Genomic DNA, 22,633 nt, shown 5'->3' on the forward strand with positions numbered 1-22,633 from the left:
TTCAAAGACTGATTTGGGTTGTGCCTGTTATATTTCTGTGTTAATCTTACGTCATATTTCCAGACTGTCGAGCATACCTCCAGTCAACTATATTCCCTGTATGTGTGAGTGATGGTCCATTCCCCTGCTCAGCTCTGTCTCCGAGGCAGACTCAGTGTGATCTCAGCTGTACAATGAGCAGATGGGCCAGAGGAGGCACGACTTCCCCAGGGAGGTCTAATAATAACCCTGCTATACTCACTGTACACATACCGCCACTAAAACCGCAATCAACTCCAACAATAACACCCAGAGACGGGACAAACAGTCTTCCTCCAGCTGTACCTTTTTAGATGACAGTAGAGAGAGAGAGCGAGAGAGAGTTGATGCCAAAGTGGGGAAATATCCATCCTCTGTAATGACAGATGTAATCATCAGTCACTTTTTAGGAAAGAGGAGGGAGATTAGTCCCATAAGTAATTTTCCTCCAAAAAATTACATGCTTTTAAGATTTGGGGCTTGATAATGGCCCCGCTGATTGCTTTCTGCTGAAAATGTTGGTGATTTTTATGACCTACATAATACATCAGTGTTCTGCATACTGCTATGTACAAACAGTTGATGAATAATTTCAGGTAACTACCTCTAAAAATAGAGACAAAGGAAATCTGTGCCTCCAGATGTGCTGTTTGAACCCCGTGCTGTTTTAATGGCTGGGGTCTGTATCTGGACTGAGTCCTATAGGAAGTGACCCCTGGTCCTTGGATGGAGGGTTAATGTGGTGTAGCTTGCAGCCCTTGTCTGTGTCCTGGATGTGTGGACTGATGGGAGGCATTGGTCTGACAGAAGGAGATGCAGTGAATTGAGAGCTGCAGGACTGGAGCCCATAGATTCCCTGGAACTGATCCCAGATCAGCAAGCGCACTGAGCTCCATCAGGGCCGGCCTCGTGCAGCATATTGGTCCTGCCTGCAGACCACCTGCCAGCACACACTCGGGCTGACAGCAGAACAGCGCTAAGGGACATTCACAGAGATACTCACACACAAGGCCAACACTGCTGCACAGTGCAGGTGACTTCTCTGGTCTAGGCTTGGGCTTAATCTGTAGGGGGATGTCCTGGGTGTATCAGGATGACAGCTGCACCATGTTCACATTCTGTCACTGGAAGAAAATATACAAGGATCATGAAATGTCATATGAATGGCATTTACAATGAATGGTGTTCATTTATTTATTGTATGTGTCAGTCTTAACGTAATCGTCCCCTGTGTGCTGCTTCAGCTTGCAGAATGTGTTGCTAGGGAATGGAAATAGAGGAGCTAGAGGGCACGACATGTTTCTGTCCTTTCTGATGAAAAACCCAGCTGTAGACGGCGGCCAAATCTAAATTATTTTTCTGAAAGATAATCCCTCAAATTTAATTTGGTAATTAAACAAAAAGCAGAAATGTACTTTGTTGTGCTAGATGGTGAGAATTAGGGTTGAATATTTTCCCGATATTTTACAAATGTTCCATCTTGAGCATAAATCACTTTTCACCCGTGTAACCTGGAGTTTCCCGCCAAAACCGGAAGTGTCATTCAAAAGCATTATAAAGTATATAAATTGGCCTATGTCTGCATTTGATTAGAGCTTTGATCGAAGAATTCAAGCCTGAGCCATTAAATCAATTTTATGAGCCCTACATTAAAGACATTTAATGAGCCCATGCCCAAAAAAGCCCAAATGAGTGTGCCGTTCAGTTTCTTGGCAATTTCTCGCATGAAATAGCCATCATTTCTCAGAACAAGAATAGACTGACACGTTTCAGAAGAAAGTTCTTTGTCACTGCACAAATGCTGATGCTCCAGATACTCAACTCGTCTAAAGAAGGACAATTTTATTGCTTCTTTAATTAGAACAACAGTTTTCAGCTGTGCTAACATAATTGCAAAAGGGTTTTCTAATGATCAATTAGCCTTTTAAAATGATAAACTTGGATTAGCTAACACAATGTGCCATTGGAACACGGGAGTGATGGTTGCTGATAATGGGTTGCTGATAATGGGACTCTGTATGTCTATGTAGATATTCCATAAATGATCTGCTGTTTCCAGCTACACTAGTCATTTACAACAATAACAATGTCTACACTGTATTTCTGATCAATTGTACAGTGGGGCAAAAAAGTATTTAGTCAGCCACCAATTGTGCAAGTTCTCCCACTTAAAAAGATGAGAGGCCTGTAATTTTCATCATAGGTACACTTCAACTATGACAGACAAAATGAGAAAAAAAATCCAGAAAATCACATTGTAGGATTTTTTTATGAATTTATTTGCAAATTATGGTGGACAATAAGTATTTGGTCAATAACAAAAGTTTATCTCAATACTTTGTTATATACCCTTTGTTGGCAATGACAGATGTCAAAAGTTTTCTGTAAGTCTTCACAAGGTTTTCACACACTGTTGCTGGTATTTTGGCACATTCCTCCATGCAGATCTCCTCTAGAGCAGTGATGTTTTGGGGCTGTTGCTGGGCAACACGGACTTTCAACTCCCTCCAAAGATTTTCTATGGGGTTGAGATCTGGAGACTGGCTAGGCCACTCCAGGACCTTGAAATACTTCTTACGAAGCCACTCCTTCGTTGCCCGGGCGGTGTGTTTGGGATCATTGTCATGCTGAAAGACCCAGCCACGTTTCATCTTCAATGCCCTTGCTGATGGAAGGAGGTTTTCACTCAAAATCTCACGATACATGGCCCCATTCATTCTTTCCTTTACACGGATCAGTCGTCCTGGTCCCTTTGCAGAAAAACAGCCCCAAAGCATGATGTTTCCACCCCCATGCTTCACAGTAGGTATGGTGTTCTTTGGATGCAACTCAGCATTCTTTGTCCTCCAAACACGACGAGTTGAGTTTTTACCAAAAAGTTATATTTTGGTTTCATCTGACCATATGACATTCTCCCAATCTTCTTCTGGATCATCCAAATGCTCTCTAGCAAACTTCAGACGGGCCTGGACATGTACTGGCTTAAGCAGGGGGACATGTCTGGCACTGCAGGATTTGAGTCCCTGGCGGCGTAGTGTGTTACTGATGGTAGGCTTTGTTACTTTGGTCCCAGCTCTCTGCAGGTCATTCACTAGGTCCCCCCGTGTGGTTCTGGGATTTTTGCTCACCGTTCTTGTGATCATTTTGGCCCCACGGGGTGAGATCTTGCGTGGAGCCCCAGATCGAGGGAGATTATCAGTGGTCTTGTATGTCTTCCATTTCCTAATAATTGCTCCCACAGTTGATTTCTTCAAACCAAGCTGCTTACCTATTGCAGATTCAGTCTTCCCAGCCTGGTGCAGGTCTACAATTTTGTTTCTGGTGTCCTTTGACAGCTCTTTGGTCTTGGCCATAGTGGAGTTTGGAGTGTGACTGTTTGAGGTCGTGGACAGGTCTTTTATACTGATAACAAGTTCAAACAGGTGCCATTAATACAGGTAACGAGTGGAGGGCAGAGGAGCCTCTTAAAGAAGTTGTTACAGGTCTGTGAGAGCCAGAAGTCTTGCTTGTTTGTAGGTGACCAAATACTTATTTTCCACCATAATTTGCAAATAAATTCGTAAAAAATCCTACAATGTGATTTTCTGGATTGTTTTTCTCATTTTGTCTGTCATAGTTGAAGTGTACCTATGATGAAAATTACAGGCCTCGTCTTTTTAAGCGGGAGAACTTGCACAATTGGTGGCTGACTAAATACTTTTTTGCCCCACTGTATATACCTTGCATAATATTTCCCCTTAATGTTATTAGTCTACCTCCTATTTCTCTCTATTTTTGCTTCATTCCTTCCTCACTTCTAACAGTTACATGAAATAAGTTTTTTGTTTTTCTTCATCATTCTATTGACAGAATTAGATGCAGAAGGCTTTCACTTCTCTTCACGAAGATTGAATGATTACGAGTCTGAATAAATAACTGCTATAACCTACCACCATATTGTGTTCACTCTTCTGGCTGCTATATTTAACATTCCGCAAACGAGCTTCTGTCCCTCTTTGAATAGTCTATTGGTATAAGAAAAGCTAATTCAGCAAACTATTCTAGTCTAGATTTTCCTGCATGGAACTCCAAGAGCGAAGGAGCATTTTTTAAGGAGAGACCAGCGAGCACAGGTATGTGTGTATCGCGCAAGAGACAGACGCTATAAATTAGAAGCTTATTATGCATAATCCAGCATTAATTAGCTAAATATAAGGCTAATACTGCATTGAATGTATTACCCGAAGATGTAGGCCATGACATCTTCGGAAAGTATTCAGACCCCTTGATTTTTTTCCACGTTTTGTTAGGTTTTTTTAATCCTCATCAATCTACACACAGTACTCCATAATGACAAAGCAAAAATAGATTTTTAGAAATGTTTGCTAATTAAAAAATATATATAAAAACTGAAATATCACATTTCCGTAAGTATTCAGACCCTTTACGCAGTACTTTGTTGAAGCACCTAGGCAGGGATTACAGCCTCAAGTCTTCTTGGGTATGACTCTTCAAACTTGGCACACCTGTATTTGGGGAGTTTCTCCTATTATTCTCTGCAGATCCTTTCAAGCTCTGTCAGGTTGGATGGGGAGCGTCACTGCACAGCTATTTTCAGGTCTCTTCAGAGATGTTCAAGTCCGGGCTCTTGCTGGGCCACTCAAGGACATTCAGAGACTTGTCCTGAAGCCACTCCTGTGTTGCTTTGGCTGTGTGCTTAGGGTTGTTGTCCTGTTGGAAGCTGAACCTTCGCTCTGGAGCAGGTTTTCATCAAGGATCTCTCTGTACTTTGACTCCATTCATCTTTCCCTTGATCCTGACTAGTCTCCCAGTTCCTGCCACTGAAAAACATCCCCACAGCATAATGCTACCACCACCATGCTTCACCGTAGGGATGGTGCCAAGTTTCCTCCAGATGTGACACTTGGTATTCAGGCCAAAGAGTTCAATCTTGGTTTCATCAGACCAGGGAATCTTGTTACTCATGGTCTGAGATTCTTTAGGTCCCTTTTGGCAAACTCCAAGCGGGCTGTCATGTGGCTTCCACCTGGCCATTCTTCCATAAAGACCTGATTGGTGGAGTGCTGTGGAGATGGTTGTCCTTCTTGAAGGTTCTCCCAACTCCACAGAGATATTCTGGAGCTCTGTCAGCGTGACCATCGGGTTCTTGGTCCCCTCCCTGACCAAGGCCCTTCTCCCCCAATTGCTCAGTTTGGCCATGTGGCCAGCTCTAGAAAGACTCTTAGGGGTTCCAAACTTCTTCCATTTAAAAAGGATGGAGGCCACTGTGTTCTTGGGGACCTTCAATGCTGCAGACATTTTTTTTGGTTCCCTTCCCAGATCTGTGCCTCGACACAATCCTGTCTCGGAGCTTTACGGACAATTCCTTCGACCACATGCCTTGGCTTTTCAACTGGGGGGGACCTTATACAGACAGGTGTGTGTGCCTTTCCAAATCATGTCCAATCAATTTAATTTACTACAGTGGACTCCAATCAGGTTGTAGAAACATCTCAAGGATGATCAATGGAAACAGCATGCACGTGAGGTCAATTTCAAGTCTCATAGCAAAGGGTCTGAATACTTGTGTAAATTAGGTATTTGTTGTTTTTATTATTACTTTGCAAAACAAATCTAAAAACCTGTTTTCACTTTGTCGTTATGGGGTATTGTGTGTAGATTAATGAGGAAAACCTGTATTTATCAATTTTAGAATAAGGTTGTCTTAAACAATGTGTAAATAGACAAAGGGTCTGAATACTTTCCTGATGCACTGTAGATATAGTATATATACATATATCTATCTAACAGAATTAGCTACTATATTTTGGATGCGATTTGAAGCCTGGTGGAGATGTGTAAATTAGACACGCATTCAGTCTCTATATTGCTGTAGCATAGACTATGCAGCAGCAACTGTAGGCCTTCCTGTCATAAGAAAAAAAGTTCTGATGAAATGATAGGTCTACACGCATTGTGAGATGCGCCGTCTGTCCACACCCTGAGTGTTGATTTGCCATGCAGAGGCCGTAGAGAAACCAGGTTTAGACATTGCATATAATTTAACAGTTCCATTTCATGCTGTTCACATGAATTATTTATTATAATTCACCGGTAACCGGGTTCCCCCCATTCAACCCCATTGAGATTGTATGGCTTTGCATTCATATTCTTTAACACCTGCACATTTAGGAAAATCAACACATGCTGCACAGAATGAATATTAATGTAGCCTATGTCACACAGAAGTAATTTTCTGAACATCAGGTAAAAGACTGTTTTACTATATTAGTTATTGTAGGCAGGAAATATTCCATAGATTCCAAAGGCACTTACACGCTGTATGTTGTGAACGGCTCCGTTCAACATCCTATTCACAATGTTGACGCAATAACCCAATGGCTGGAAAACTGTCATAACATACCCTCTGTGTATACACAGTATACACAGCTCCTGTAGCATGAAATGCAATCTTGACATGTAGGAGAGAGAATGAGTGGGTTATGAAATGGTTTTCCTGAAGGTTCACCTGAGGTCATGTGTCCGTAATCTGTCTGTCTGAGGTCATCATCTCTCTGTATCTGGCGTGTCCATACTCTGCACAATGCCGTAAGGGCTGAGAGATCAGAGGATGATGATGATGATGAGAGCAGTTTCTGAGGACCTTTACTTCACCTCTCCAATCAAAGAGTGAAGAGTTATGTCTGTAGTGTATTAACACCAGTTCACTCAGGTCAGGGGAAGAGATCGACATACATGTACGTGACTTTTTCACAGATGCCTGTTTTGCACCTTCACTTTGTTTAGTAGAATCTCCAGATGGGGCAATGGGACTGTGGGTGTTGACATTGCCAGTTGGTTAGTTTGCCATGGAGAAATGAGCACAGCAAACAGAGGCGAGGAGGTGACTCTGGAAAGCAAGACTGAACGCCTCTGTGAGAGAAAGTGACAAGAGTGCCTCGTCCTTGGAAATAGATCACAGCACAGCAGTCACAGACATCATCAATTACATGACTTGCGTCATTGAGCTGTATCACTCCTATAACAATGTAGTCTGACTGTTGTGGTCTGTAACTGTGTGTTCTGTGTGCACTTGTTTCTCTGTGTGTGTGTGTGTGTGTGTCCTGTTTCATATCCCCTGATAGATGACTTAGAGATTTCTGTGGCTGTCCCTGAGTGCTATAAGTAGACAGAGGAAGGTAAACTCCTTGCAGACAGCGGGAGCCGATCTACTCTCCATGCCAGTTCATGCAGTGCTGTGGGCAGCAATGTAGGAAATGATAACATTATGGAATGAGCTTTACCTTTCCAGAAAATCTATCAGAACTCTGGAACAACATCAGAGCTTTGAAGTACATGTTTGCACATAGGACCTGATAAGAGAAGATGTGGAATGAATGTCGGTGTGCAGGAATTCTCAGGATGGAATGTTAGCCCGTTGAAGCCCGGTTAGATGTCAGTTAGTGCTGTGCTGTGGAGGGAGTCGAGAGGAGACTAGAGGCTATGAGCTCTTCAGGGCCAGAGATAAAAACAGGCAAAGCACAGAGCCACAGGGGACAAAGAGCAGAAAGTTTTATCACAACACTGAATCACAGCATTACACTACGTCTAAGAAAGAACAGGAGATATGGCCATATTGTAGGAATGTTGTTACTGACATACTGAATTCTCCCACTCCCTTTTTCTCATTCGCAAACACACTCTCGCTCTTGCTGTCGCTCTCTCTCTCTCTCTCTCTCTCGCACGCCTAGCAGCCATTAATCATGACGTTAAGCATAAGGCACTGGGACTCCAAATGTCATCACATATCAGCAATTAAAACTGTTAGACCACTAAGCCAGACACAGCATGTCAGATGTCAGTGAAGACATGGTGCTCCTTTTTGATGAGGCTTCTGGCACCCTCAACACCTCAGAGTACTATCTGGATGAAGTCTCCAGGTTCTCCTCTTCCTGGCTGCATTTGACAGGCTTTTTGGATCAAGTGGAGAGGTGGAGCTCATGTAGCCCTGTCAGCCTCAGAGTAAGAGGCTTCTGATCTGTCTTTCTACTGGAGCACCCTCTGGAGCTCTAGATCTGCTCTAGGTCTTTTCCTGCCCGGCAACATAATTAACCTAGCTTTGCTCTGTCTTTTTATGTGTAATACCAGGTGTGGCAGTGTGGGGGCAGTGTAGAAGTCCTGCCCTGTGCCCGTATCGCCCATATAGAGCGTGCCCACAAGCCCTACACTGAGGACCTGACGTCTCACGTGAGACGGAACGCCCTGAGGGTTGCGGAGGTCTGGATGGACGAGTTTAAGAGCCATGTGTATATGGCCTGGAACATCCCTCAGGAGGTGAGAGTTTGTCAGCTGCTAACTGAACCAGGGCTACTGAACCATGTCTAATGGAGGGTGGGCAAGAGGTCAGGGTGGGAATATTGTCTCGCTAGTGGGGATTTGTAAATAAAGAGTGATGTATAGTGTAATATGTTAGTGTACAGGTTTACGATCTTCATTTGATCACCCTGTTGCAGGAGATCGTTCCTACAATGCAGGACATTTGAAACTTGTAGAGTATTTGAGGTTTAAGGCTTCTGACGTTTGTAAATTCCACTTTGAAATGTAAGACTTAATTTTCCCTTATGAAAAATGTGTCAGCCCCTAAAAGAAATGTGCATGAATTATAATCTACATAATTAAAATGTCCTGTTGCAGCAGGATAATTTTTCTGCTGTGGCAAACTGGCTCAAATTAAGATCCTACACCTGTATTGTGAAAAGAACTGTTACTAAAGTTAATTTGTAGATCCCAATTTTATATGGCATTGTGTGTGTGTGTGTGTATATATACAGTTGAAGTTAACATACACCTTAGCCAAATACATTTAAACTCAGTTTCACAATTACTGACATTTAATCCTAGTAAAAATTCCCTGTCTTGGGTCAGTTAGGATCACCACTTTATTTTGAGAATGTGAAATTTCAGAATAATAGTAGAGTTATTTATTTAAGCTTTTATTTATTTCATCACATTCCCAGTGGGTCAGAAGTTTACATACACTCAATTAGTAGCATGGCCTTCAAATTGTTTAACTTGGGTCAAACGTTTTGGGTAGCCATCCACAACCTTCCCACAATAAGTAGAATTTTGACCCATTCCTGCTGACAGAGCTGGTGTAACTGAGTCAGGTTTGTAGGCCTCCTTGCTCTCACATGCTTTTTCAGTTCTGCCCACACATTTTATATAGGATGGAGGTCAGGGCTTTGTGATGGCCACTCCAATACCTTGACTTTGTTGTCCTTAAGCCATTTTGCCACAACTTTGGAAGTATGCTTTGGGTCATTGTCCACTTGAAAGACCCATTTGTGACCAAGCTTTAACTTCCTGACTGTTGTCTTGAGATGTTGCTTCAATATATCCACATAATTTACCCTACCTCATAATGCCATCTATTTTGTGAAGTGCACCAGTCCGTCCTGTAGCAAAAGCACCTCCACAACATGATGCTACCACCCCCTTGCTTCAGGGTTGGGATGGTGTTCTTCGGCTTGCAAGCCTCCCCATTTGTCCTCCAACAATGGTCATTATGGCCAAACAGTATTATTTTTGTTTCGTCAGACCAGAGGACAAAAAGTACGATCTTTGTCCCCATGTGCAGTTGCAAACCGTAGTCTGGCTTTTTTTATGGCGGTTTTGAAGCAGTGGCTTCTTTCTTGCGGAGTGGCCTTTCAGGTTATGTCGATATAGGACTTGTTTTACTGTGGATATAGATACTTTTGTATCCATTTTCTCCAGTATCTTCACAAGGTCCTTTGCTGCTGTTCTGGGATCGATTTGCACTTTTCGCACCAAATTACGTTCTTCTCTAGGAGACACAATCTCCTTCCTGAGCAGTATGACTGCTGTGTCGTCCCATGGTGTTTGTACTTGCGTACTGTTGTTTGTACAGATGAACGTGGTAGCTTCAGGCATTTGGAAATTGCACCCAAGGATGAACCAGACTTGTGGATGTCTACAATTTTTTTTCTGAGGTCTTCGCTGATTTCTTTTGATTTTCCCATGATGTCAAGCAAAGAGGCACGGAGTTTGAAGGTAGGCCTTGAAATGCATTCACAGGTACAACTTCAATTGACTCAAATTATGTCAATTAGCCTATCAGAAGCTTCTAAAGCCATGACATCATTTCTGGAATTTTCCAAGCTGTTTAACTTATAGGCACAGTAAATTGACTGTATGTTAACTTCTGACCCACTGGAATTGTGATACAGTGAAATAATCTGTCTGTAAACAATTGTTGGAAAAATGACTTGTGTCATGCACGAAGTAAATGTCCTAACCGACTTGCCAAAACTATAGTTTGTTAACAAGACATTTGTGGAGTGGTTGAAAAACAAGTTTTAATGACTGCCACCTAGGTGTATGTAGACTTCCGACTTCAACTATATATAAATATTAGCAGAGATGCCTGGTGTTTCTTTGAACTAAGGCTGAGTTGATTAGATGCTTTATAGTTTTCCTATTTGCACTCAATACTCACAATTATGTAAAAACTCATTTCAAATGGATGAGCATCAGCAGGCAAATCTCTAAATTGATATCGATACACTGAGTTCTGCTATTCTACTCAACAAGCTTGGAGGGAAATTTGGCCTCAGGATTAGCCTCATGAATTTATTATGTCCAAACGTATTAGAAACCTATTCCATTTCAAGTCACAGCTGTTGCTGTTTTGTCTATTAGACTCTCGTTAGTCCGTTTATTGTATCTCAGAAGGATGCAAGTTTCCTCAATTGCAGTTGATGTTGGATCTATCAGGTCTGCTTCAGCTTTTAAGTTTTGTCAGTGAGGCAGCAATTAAGATAATTGGGGTAGAGTGGACAGGAGCGGCAGCTTGCTGCAGAAGGAAGGCTGGGCCAGAGCGTGGCTGTTGCAGCGTGAGGACTCAGAGGAAATGGCAGATGATGTTAAATGATGTCAGTCACTGAGTCCTGCGGTTCTATATACAAGGAACATGAAAGGCTGGCAGGAGTTATGTCACATTGCCTCTCTGAAATCAGTGAAACTGGGAATGTGAATCCTCTTTCCACCTAAGAGCTTGGCACATATAATCTTTCCTATGCATGATATCTTTATGAATTTGTATCTTTACAGCAATCAAGGTCAATCTGTTTATCTCTGTGTTTGTGTGTGTAGGACTCAGGAATAGACATTGGAGATATCTCTGAGAGGAAGGCCCTTAGGAAGAGGCTCCAGTGTAAGACGTTTCGGTGGTACCTGGTCAACATCTACCCAGAGATGAGGATGTACACAGACACCATTGCATATGGAGTGGTAAGCAACATGCCCTCTGCAAAAGAATTGAGATGCTATGTCAAGTAAAGCCTCCACAGAAAAAAACATGCGGTCCATGCCTGAACAAATAATCATCATCCATTGAGTTACGATTTGGATGACTGCAGTTAGGAATACATTAATTTCACAGAGAGATGAATTTCTGTGGCAGCTTGGCTCTAAAACACGTGGACATGCCTACCATAGCCTCAGTCTTTGTATGTACTGCCAGGGTTGGCACGCTTAAGCTTGGGCAATGTGGGCATGATGTGGAAAAGGTGCAGGAACTCAGACTCTGGGAGAAGACAGAAGACTTGCTGGAGATTATACAGTACACAGACCTGCCCAAGTGCTAAAGCTTTATTTTTCCAGTCTACTCAGAGGAATCTGTCCATTGTGTATGCACATAGAGTAGAGTCTATTGTTTCCACATGCATACAGTAAGAGACAAACCATTGTATAGTATGCACATACACTGAGTATACAAAACATTAAGAACACCTGCTCTTTCCATGACATAGACTGACCAGGTGAATCCAGGCGAAAGCTATGATCCCTTATTGATGTCACGTGTTAAAACCACTTTCAATCAGTGCAGATGAACAGGATGAGACGGGTCAAATAAAGATTTTTAAGCCTTGAGATGGATTGTGTATGCATGCCATTCAGAGGATGAATGGGCAAGACAAAATATTTAAGTGCCTTTGAACGGGGTATGGTAGTAGGTGCCATGTTCACCGGCTTGTGTCAAGAACTGCAACACTGCTGGATTTTTGACGCTCAAAGGTTTCCTGTGTGTATCAAGAATGTTCCACCACCCAAAGGTTATACCATTGAGTATGCACATATTGTTGTGCAGTGGTGGGGCTGGTGAGCAGAGCTTGTTTTATGTCACCTCCTCTCACAGAGATCTGCCTGTGTGGAATTCTCAGCAATGCTAGACAAATGTTTCTGAATTTGTATTCTGGCCATGAGGGCACGCTGGCAGTATTTATATTAGCAATTCATGTTCAACACAAACAGCTTTATTTCTGTGTGGCCACAGTGCATCAGTGCAATATGCCTGAATCTACAGTGACACACCCAAAAAGCAGTCTCATTGGAGTACGGTCTTCATTTCATGGTTGGTTTCTTTCTCTGTATTTCCATATTATTATGAAAAGTAGTAAGACAGAGAGGAAAATAGGTCAGCCTTATTAAAATTAATTCAAGTAGTAAGTGGGTTCAAAAATAGAATGTCCTCATTACTCTGCATTTGCTAGGTGCATTTTATGAACTTGTCAATCATTTTTGTCAGAGAATTCATTATCTAGAATGCAGACTTTGTTCAGCACAGCATTTGAGGTCAAAGGTCATGCTACACCCCACACTGACAAGCAGCCCCAGGTTTTATTCACTCATGCATGAACCTTGCACGTTATAGTTTTTTCATTTCATGGAACCTGAGTGGAATGGTTAGATGTTGTCTGTCAGACTTTATTCCATCATGTTCAGTCCCTGACGAGTATCCCAGGTGCTGCCTGGCGTTTTAATGATCAGCTGACAGAATGAGACATATCCTGTGCCAGTGGGGAGTTGACAGGCACAGTCTCGGACTGTGTCCTTGTAATGTCATATCCGTACCTAATCCTGTCCTCACGGAGAGCAAGGCAAACACATCTTAATCCGCCCAGCCACCAATCCCTGCCTCCAGAGTACCTCCCCTCTCCTCACAAAAACCTGTTGACTGTATCTGTAAAATAAATACTGCTACATATTGAAATAACTGTGCAAACACCAGGCTTCATGTTTGGATTACAAGTTCCATTTATGTTCTATGTCCTGTTGTTCTGCAAAGAACAGAAAATAGTTCCCTCCATGTGTTGTTTTGAAGTTATACCGGAAACCTGCTCTCTGGTTTGATTGAATAGGGAGCTGTGATGGCAGGAATATTTGAATCGTTTCAAGGTCTCATCGATTCTCTGTCACACAGCTAACCTCTCCCTGAACTAGCCGATTGAGTGACATGTCAAATTATGACTCCCTTTGTTATCATTTTCTCCCTCAGCTGAAGAACTCTCTGAAGAGTGACCTGTGTCTGGACCAGGGGCCGGACACCGACAACGTCCCCATCCTGTACCTCTGTCATGGGATGACACCTCAGGTTAGATCCCCCTCTTCAGCCCACGTCACTACATCATCATATCTGTCTCTGTGTCAAATCTCCCACGTGTATAGCCCGCCTTTTTTTATCCCTCCTTTTGACCCTTTCTTATCTTGCATAAGGCTTATCAGTGAAATTCAGTCCACGACTCTGCTACAGTACGATTGGTCCCTTTAAAGAGATATTATTGTATGAAACATGTGTCTGGTCTCTTTTATGGCTTAGTAAGGGCAGCACCTGTGATCTACCAGCTGACCAGCAGGACTCCACTTATCATTCACCACACTGCTAAGGGCCCCCACATCCACCATGGGCTTTATATCTGAACTTCATTCAATCTGAGAGAGAGCGAGAGAGTATAAATAAATAATCCAAAAGTGTTTATAAAAGGTATACTTTCCCGGTCTCCAGACAGGCATTAGCAGTTCATTCCAGGAAGCCACTACAGTGCTGTTGAGATGGAGAGCATCCCCTGACACTGTTTCTATCTGGGTCAGGCTGGCAGAATGATACAGCCATATTTCAGCACAACTGCTGTCTCTGCACTATCTCACCTCTAACAATTTCCATAATGTTGTGAAAACTGAGAAACCATGGACTATGTAAATGTTAAAACAAAAATTGAAACTCAACTTTCTACAACGGCTACCTAGTTGTATATTTTTCTGCCATAAATATGCACAGCAGTAATTTCTTATTAGAGCTTTGGTTCTATTGTTTCTGAATTTACTTCTCTCAAGTTTGCAGAAGGTGAGATTTTAGGCCAGGGTGAGTGTTTATACTTGCATATACTAAAGTCGGCTAGCACCAACCTTAGCCCAGGCCAACTGTAGCTGGTCCTGTTCCGGAGCAGGGTTAGCATCGACTTTTCGGGGCTAGCTCCAGAATAGCCAGCCAAAATAGGCAGTCTGAAACAGGGTCAAGAACAATGCCTGGAATGCTCACTGTCCAATCACAAAAGCTGCACGGTCACTTCATTTACATATTCTTGTGATGATGCCTCTAATGCATTCTACACATTTAGTAAATTCGTACTATTTCAACCTTCCATCTGAGGGAAAAATATATATATTTGGTTGCTATGCCAAAGGAATGGTTGCTATGCAGGCTGGTTTAATGTCTTCTCACTTAGCCAACTAAAGCTACAAACTCTACAGCTGGAAGGGCAGCATATGCTTAATTTTCTTCGCCTTTTTATATGTTTTGTATTGACATTTAATTTGATATATCCATGATAATAATATTGTTGCATAATTTGGCCTGGATCAAAAAAGTTATTGATTTTTGTTCATGCACAGCATTCTCTGTGTAGACCTACAGGGGCAAGATCGAATTTCAAAATTAAAACATGGTTTCCGAGGTTAGACAGGCAGACAGCAAGGTTTATACAAACCATCACTGTTGGAAATCAAATGATCGACTAGAAGCAAGAGGAAATCATGTGCTAATAAATGTCTTATTGCTTATAACACTGGTTGCGTGTCATAGATATAATGTTGGTTGCATGTTGTGTTTGTCCGTTAGCCCAGGGCTTTGGAATACAAGTGTGAATCCTTAGCCCGGGGCTCAAGCTTAGCCCAGGGTTAACAAATGCTTGTGTGAACACATGCTAAGTTAGCCCAGGGCCAGACTAGCCTGTGGTTTAGCTAGCCAGAGGCTAAGAACAATGACTTGAGATTTTTATGTGATCCTTAACCAGACTAGAATTTGTATTTTCTAATGATCCCCAGTTGTTATTCACGTAATAATAAGGAATTCCCCTCGACCACGTTATTTTTCTATTGACCCCCCATTGTAAGAGAGGCAACTTCGTAATCTATTTTTATTTATTTTCTGTTATACATGAATAACAAAACATGCTGAAAAGCTGCTGTATTGCTCAATGTACATGTAGCCAGGTCAAAAATCACAATTTATGGTTCGTAATTCTCCCACGTAGGGAAATGGAGCCTGTGAGAAGAGCCCTGTGGCTTCAGGCTATTCGGTGTGGGAAATGTAGGGTGTCCAAGTAGGCTACACGTAGCAATGTGTGTAAATAAACATTTAATCACCGGTAAGACATTTAACTTGTTAAGTACAGTCTGATTGTTAATTCCACTCACTACTTGTAGCTGTATAGTCTATTTGTTTGTGGTGTTGGTCTTGGCTAGCTTAATGTTTCGGTCGGTAGCCAGCTACAGTAGCTAGGTAGCACTAGTGGCTGCTAGCACCGTCATTAAAAGGGGCTTGAGAGAAGTAGCGAGTACTTTTTCTTAGTAGTGAGAACACTAGGGAGCAGGCAATATTTAAAAGTAATCTTTAGACATGGTGTACTTTTCTTAAATGTAGTTTTGTAACTGACTAAAATGGACAACAACAAAACAATTGTTTGAATAAGGTCAAGTTTTTTGCCATGTGCCAATGGGATCCAAACGAGATTAAAGCATTTGCATCACACAAAAACAGTACATCATACAGCACATTATTACACCACTACACTTAGGTTGGAGTCATTAAAACTAGTTTTTAGACCACTCCACAAATGTCTTGTTAACAAACTATAGTTTTGGCAAGTCGGTTAGGCAAGTCTACTTTGTGCATGACACACGTAATCTTTCCAACAATTGTTTACAGACAGATTATTTCACTTATAATTCACTGTATCACAATTCCAGTGGGTCAGAAGTTTACATACACTGAGTTGACTGTGCCTTTTAAACAGCTTGCAAAATTCAAGAAAATTATTTAATGGCTTTAGAAGCTTCTGAAAAGGCTAATTGACATTTGAGTCAATTGGAGGTATACTTGTGGATGTATTTCAAGGCCTACCTTCAAACTCAGTGCCTCTTTGCTTGACATAATGGGAAGATCAAAAGAAATCAGCCAAGACCTCAGAAATAAAATTGTAGACCTCCATATGTCTGGTTCATCCTTGGGAGCAATTTCCAAATTCCTGAAGATACCACATTCATCTGTACAAACAATAGTACACAAGTAATAACACCATGGGACCATGCAGCCATCATACCGCTCAGGAAGGAGATGTGTTCTGTCTCCTAGAGATGAACGCACTTGCGTGCGAAAAGTGCAAATCAATCCCAGAACAACAGCAAAGGACCTTGTGAAGATGCTGGAGGAAATGGGTAAAAAAGTATCTATATCCACAGTAAAACGAGTCCTATATCGACTTAACCTGATAGGCCGCTCAGCAAGGAAGAAGCCTCAGCTCCAAAACCGCCATTAAAAAAAGCCAGAATACAGTTTGCAACTGCACATGGGGACAAAGATCACACTTTTTGGAGAAATGTCCTCTGGTCTGATGAAACAAAAATAATAGAACATTTTGGCCATTAGGACCATTGTTATGTTTGGTGGAAAAAGGGGGATGCTTGCAAGCCGAAGAACACCATCCCAACCGTGAAGCACGGGGGTGGCAGCATCATGTTGTGTGGTTTCTTTGCTGCAGGAGGGACTGGTGCACTTCACAAAATAGATGGCATCACGAGGAAGGGAAATTACGTGGATATATTGAAGCAACATCTCAAGACATCAGTCAGGAAGTTAAAACTTGGTCGCGAATGGGTCTGCCAAATGGACAATGACCCCAATTATACTAGCAAAGTTGTGGCAAAATGGCTGAAGATTATCAAAGTTAAGCTATTGGAGTGGCCATCACAAAGCCCTGACCTCGATCCTATAGAATATTTGTGGACAGAACTGAAAAAGCGTGTGCGAGCAAGAAAGCCTACAAACCCGACTGTTACACCAGCTCTGTCAGGAGGAATGGGCCAAAATTCATCCAACTTATTGTGGGAATCTTGTGGATGGCTACCCGAAACGTTTGACCTAAGTTAAACAATTTAAAGGCAATGCAACTGATTGAGTGTATGTAAACTTCTGACCCACTGGGAATGTGATGAAATAAAGAAATAATTCTCTGTACTAATTTTTCTGGCATTTCACATTCTTAAAATAAAGTGTTGGTCCTGACTGACCGAAGACAGGGACATTTTACTAGGATTAAATGTCTGGAATTGTGAAAAACTGAGTTTAAATGTATTTGGCTAAGGTGTATGTAAACTTCCGACTTCAACTGTATGTACGGTCACTGTGGGAATGACGTCATCGATACACTTATTGATGAAGCTGTTGACTGAGGTGGTATACTCCTCAATGCTATTGGATGAATCCCAGAACTTATTCCAGTCTGTGCTAGCAAAACAGTCCTGTAGTGTGGCATCCACTTTTGTATTGAGCAAGTCACTGGTACTTTCTGCTTGTAAGCATGGATGTGTAGGATTAGAGTTTATTGTTGGCATGACATGCCTAATTTTGCTGATCTTGCCAATGGAAAAAATCATTGAAGTAGTTGGCAATATCAGTGGGCTTTTGTGATGATTGGGCCATCTGATTCAATTAATGGTTCGCCTTTTTGCCCAAAATTGTATTTAAGGTGCTCCAAAGCTTTTTACTATCATGGTTTCATGGTACATGATCCTTTCATATCATCCTTTCATGGTACAGTTTGTTCATTTTAGTCACGATTTTCAATTTACAGTACGTTTGCCAATTTGGCAATTGCTTATGTCTCTTCCCTGTCAACCATACCATTTTTAAATTCCTCATCAATTTATGGGTATTTAACAGTTTTTACAATCATTTCTTAATGGGTGCATGCTTATTAGTAACTGGAATAAACAATTTCATAAATGATTAAAGTTCAGTGTCTGGTTGGTCCTCATTTAAAGACACCGACCAGTGAATACTATTTACATCTTCAACATAAGATCAGTACAAAACCTCTTGTATGATCTCTTAAACACTATATTATGCCCACATGTTGGTGTTCTTAGATAGGGCTACTATGATCACTACATCTAGTTTAGAGCAGATTTCTGTAAATACCCTGGTAGGTTGACTGACAGCCTGAACCAGGTGCAGGCACTGGTTACCGTTTGAAGCTTTTTTTTGAGTGGACAGCTTGATGAAAGTCATATTTTTGGGGTGACCTAAATACTATCCCTGTTGATATCACACATATTATCCAGATACTGACCGGTAGTACTTTGTGATCTATGGCAACTTCCCACAAGAATAGGCATTAGGTGAGGCAAGTAAACCTGTAGCCATATTACTTCAACAGCATTTGAAATTAGATTCTCTCTAAGTTTTAAAGGAATATGACTCTAAATATAAACAGCAACACCTCCCCCATTGGTATTCCTGCCTCTAATGTATATTTTATAGCCAAGTATTGCTACCACTGTATCATCAAAGGAATTAGCTAAGTGAGTTTCAGAGATAACATTAATATACTGGCTATCTGTTACTAGCAAAATATTGATTTCATCAACCTTGTTTCTTTGGCTACATACAGTATGGTAATGTGGGCTAATTCAACACTTTTCTGTGTTGTGTTATTGTTTTTATTGCTTTACTGGGAGGTTTATCAGAGGTAGACATGACAGTGATATTTATATTTGAGCTGAGAGTGCAGGTGAACTACTCACAGTGGGCTTCCTACTAGAGCAAACCGTATCAGTGGTAACAGTATAACTCCGTTTTCATAAGCGCATGATTACTGCTGACAATTGCTGTCCGATTGACGGAGGCATTCAGGGGAGTTAGAGGAACATCAATTAGGTTACTTACATTATGACTGATAACTCTCTTGGGAAACTGTACATTTGCATCTGCACTACGACATCTCAGCAACACAATGGTAGGGATTATTTAAGCAGGGCTTGGGTCACTGATAAATCATTGTATCAACGCAGCCTTGAAATGGGAGGACAGGGTCCAAGCAGCAAGATGATTTGGATGGACTCTGTCATTCCTGTAGAGTATCTTCTGTTTCCAAAAGGTGTCAATGTTATTTATAAAAGTTATGCCAACAGAGCTACAGTAATCTTTTAGCCAGATGTGTAGTAAAAAGTGGTCTAATCCTTGAAAGTGAAGCCTAAAAGTTGCATCCACTATCATCCTTGCCTATTCAAACATCTCCATGGTAAACCATTCACACTCATTGCACCTGTATTGATGTTTACGCTGGTTTGCAAATTATAGCTCTGGAGGAATCTCCTGTGATCTCTTACAAGAAAGACAGTCAGAGCTGATCTTTCCCAAGATGCCTTGCACACTTTTCTTAACAAATAACTTCAGAGAAAACATGACACCAAATCTCACATCCCGAGAGCAGGCTAATTTAAGAACTCATTAATGTTAGAAATCTGTTCAGATGTCTCTGTTGAATAGTTGTCGGGTTACAGTGCTGTTACTCCTTTTAGAATCCGGTTTCATTTCACACCACTACTGATGCCGTTTTCTTCCTGCTTTACCTCCCACTGATGGTGAGGGACTGAATGATAGTTTTCATTTTTTTGTTATATTTTTAAAACTTTTTTTTTTACGAACTTATACATACGATCATCAACTTACAGGCGCGCACAAACAATGGCGCCATCTTTTCTATCGAGATCCGCATGCCCATACCTCCATCCCTAGTACCTGCATTATTGTTTGCCAAATGGCCTTAAATTGTACCAATTCGTTTTTCTTGGTCACCCATGCTATTTCAATAATAAATGTTTATTTTTTTCCATTGTGTCAAAGATGGCAGATTGATTGATTGACTTCGAAGTTTATAGTACACATGTTTTCAAGATGAGTGACGATAAAGTAATCGTCCAGTAAAAAACCTGAAGGCCCGCACACTTTCTGCTCCCAATTCACCGCTTAGACTGTTTCGATCTCAAACTGATCTTCGTCAGGTCAAACAGACTGAGTGCTCACATCCAAAAATATACACATTTCACCTCACATGACCGTTTCGCACATGATGCATGGTTGGTGTGGAAAGTTTAAATTCACTTTTGCGCATAGTCCATCATAATTAATCACATAGGTACTGTACATAAAAGTAGTATATACATACAAAAGGGTCCAAGTTCAAACCTAGGCAACAGTAATGAGATTACGTTGGAAACTGTTACCAGCTCATTTAACCATTACACGCGGAACGAGCAGTGACCATAGATATAATTAGTGACCTATTTCAAAAGCAACTTGTGTACCTCTAATAAGTTAATATCAGTAGTTACAAGAAAATCTATGTACAAAATGACCAAGTTGAGACCAATATGCCAGAACAAATCAACGTGACATATTCATGTAAGTAATGGTCTAATACATTACTCTTGGTTCAGACCTTTAGGAGACATGGCTGACAAATAGTGAATCCAATACAATTCTCTTCCTAGTAATAGATTATCACAATCCACCTCCCCCCTAAGAGTTTTAACATGTTCGATACCAATGTATCTCAGAGAGCACTCCATGAAATCCACAGCCACAGTGTTTCTCTGATCAAGAGTCCTGATATTACTATTGTGTTCTGCTATCCCTGTTTCAAATGTTTGGAACACTTAATGTTTCCCTTAATCTTAATGGCCTTGGCCATGACATGTCATTGAACATTCTGCATTGTTCGTAAAGTTACACTGGGTACATCGGCCACATCTGTAATTACCGTCCAGCACATTGTCTAGGAAGGTGCTACGTGGCACCGGTGGAAGATCAGACGTCACCACCATTTGACTGATGTTGAGGAGGGGTCGAAAGACTACCCACGGGGGTTCTAAAAAGCGTATTTTCCAGTTGTGAATCAGGGCTCAAGATGTGCCAGTGTTTTTTTTTTTATGATATGGTCAAACCGTTTGCTAAGTGGGGAGTATTGAAGGAAACTCGTTGGTCAAGGCGGGCAGGGTGGTTTGGGTGTGAGGATGTCATTCTGGGTCCTTTTTTTATCATCCCTTGCGCCATGCAGCCATTCCACTGGGTAACCCTGCTGTCTGAAAAGCTCATCCAGACAGTCGGCTTATTTGTCATAGTCACTCTGTGTACTGCAGATCCTGCGTATGCAAATTTATTGGATGATAGGGTTGTCAGCACTCAATCTGTTTGACCTGACGAAGATCTGTTTTGCATCAAAATGTAGACAATAAAGTGATGAATTATTTGAAACTATCTACATTTGTCAGTGCAAAATTACTTTTAAATTCTGTCATGGAAATAAATGTATTTCCTGTTACCAAGTCATTTATGGTTTCTCTGCCTTTAGTTTTCCATGTGGGCCTATTTTACGATGAATTCTGAAAAACTATACAAGGATTGTTCCATAAGGTTGTGTTTCTAGAGAGTGATATTGGTTCTTGTAAAATGTAAAATTTTCTTCCATATCATTATAGTGTTCTTAACTATGAAGTTGTTCATGTTCTTAGCTTTATCCTTGGAAAATAGACATGTGAAAAGATTCTGGGGGTGAGCATGTGCATCTTCAATATGTACACATTGTTCCTCTTTAGTGCATTTAACTATATGTGGCAAGTAAAAGCCTTGGGTGGCAGGTTGATACAATCCAGAGTCTGGAAGGTTTAAACCACCCTCTGACTTAGGAAGAGGTAACACTTTTTAATTTTTATTCTACGACAGAGTATGCTTTTTTAAAGAATGTCGGTGGTGGGGTAATTGGTATTACCAAAAAATAAAAAGGAAAACTTTGGCATCAATGTCATTCTATAGAGATGTATTCTACCTGTAAGATTGATAGTTTTCAAGCATACAGTGTGCTTATGACAACTGTAAACCCCTCCTAATGTAACCCTGTGCTACCTACCACCTTCATCCCCACCCCTATCCAGCTGTGATGTCCTCCCTCCCCTCCAGCTGTTACATTCCCCCGCCTCTCCCAGGGTTCTAGCTACCCAACATGTCTAGCTACCCCACATGTGCAGACAAGCCTCCTCATCCCTCATATGCACTGCGATGGAGTCAGAGCACAGATGTAGCTGCCATCTGTAGCACACACAACTAACTCTGCTGCTCCGCTCAGTTCAAACAGATGCTTTTTCCTGCCACTGGTGTTTTATGGCCTGTTGGCTAAATATGGGCACTCAAGTGCCCTTGGAAAATACGGTCTGGAAGACCGCATCAGAGAGTGTAATTAGAAGTGTTTGGACTAGCTGGTCGATTTGAACTGTTGATGGAGAGCGCTCCTCTCCATAAACAATAAGCCATTTCCCACACTGTGCGTTTTCCTGCCCTGTGCTCCAGTCCAGCGAGGTTAGCTGCATGAATAGACATGCCATATGGGTGATGTAAGTCCGAGTGAAAAGCCTAAAACAAATCAACATTTTGTGAAATGCT

General features: G+C 41.5%; 1 protein-coding gene across 1 annotated transcript in view; it reads left to right on the top strand.

The window, feature by feature from the left end:
- LOC115112210 (polypeptide N-acetylgalactosaminyltransferase 18-like) overlaps positions 1–22,633 on the top strand; it is an 85,715-nt gene that overhangs the window by 58,293 nt on the left and 4,789 nt on the right. The window contains exons 7-9 of the mRNA XM_029639089.2: positions 8,146–8,331; positions 11,170–11,307; positions 13,355–13,450. Of these exons, the coding sequence (XP_029494949.1) occupies positions 8,146–8,331; positions 11,170–11,307; positions 13,355–13,450 (420 nt within the window). The remainder of the gene's footprint in view (positions 1–8,145; positions 8,332–11,169; positions 11,308–13,354; positions 13,451–22,633) is intronic.

This window comes from Oncorhynchus nerka, linkage group LG27 (genome assembly GCF_034236695.1).
Source record: "Oncorhynchus nerka isolate Pitt River linkage group LG27, Oner_Uvic_2.0, whole genome shotgun sequence".
Taxonomy (NCBI): Eukaryota; Metazoa; Chordata; class Actinopteri; order Salmoniformes; family Salmonidae; genus Oncorhynchus; species Oncorhynchus nerka.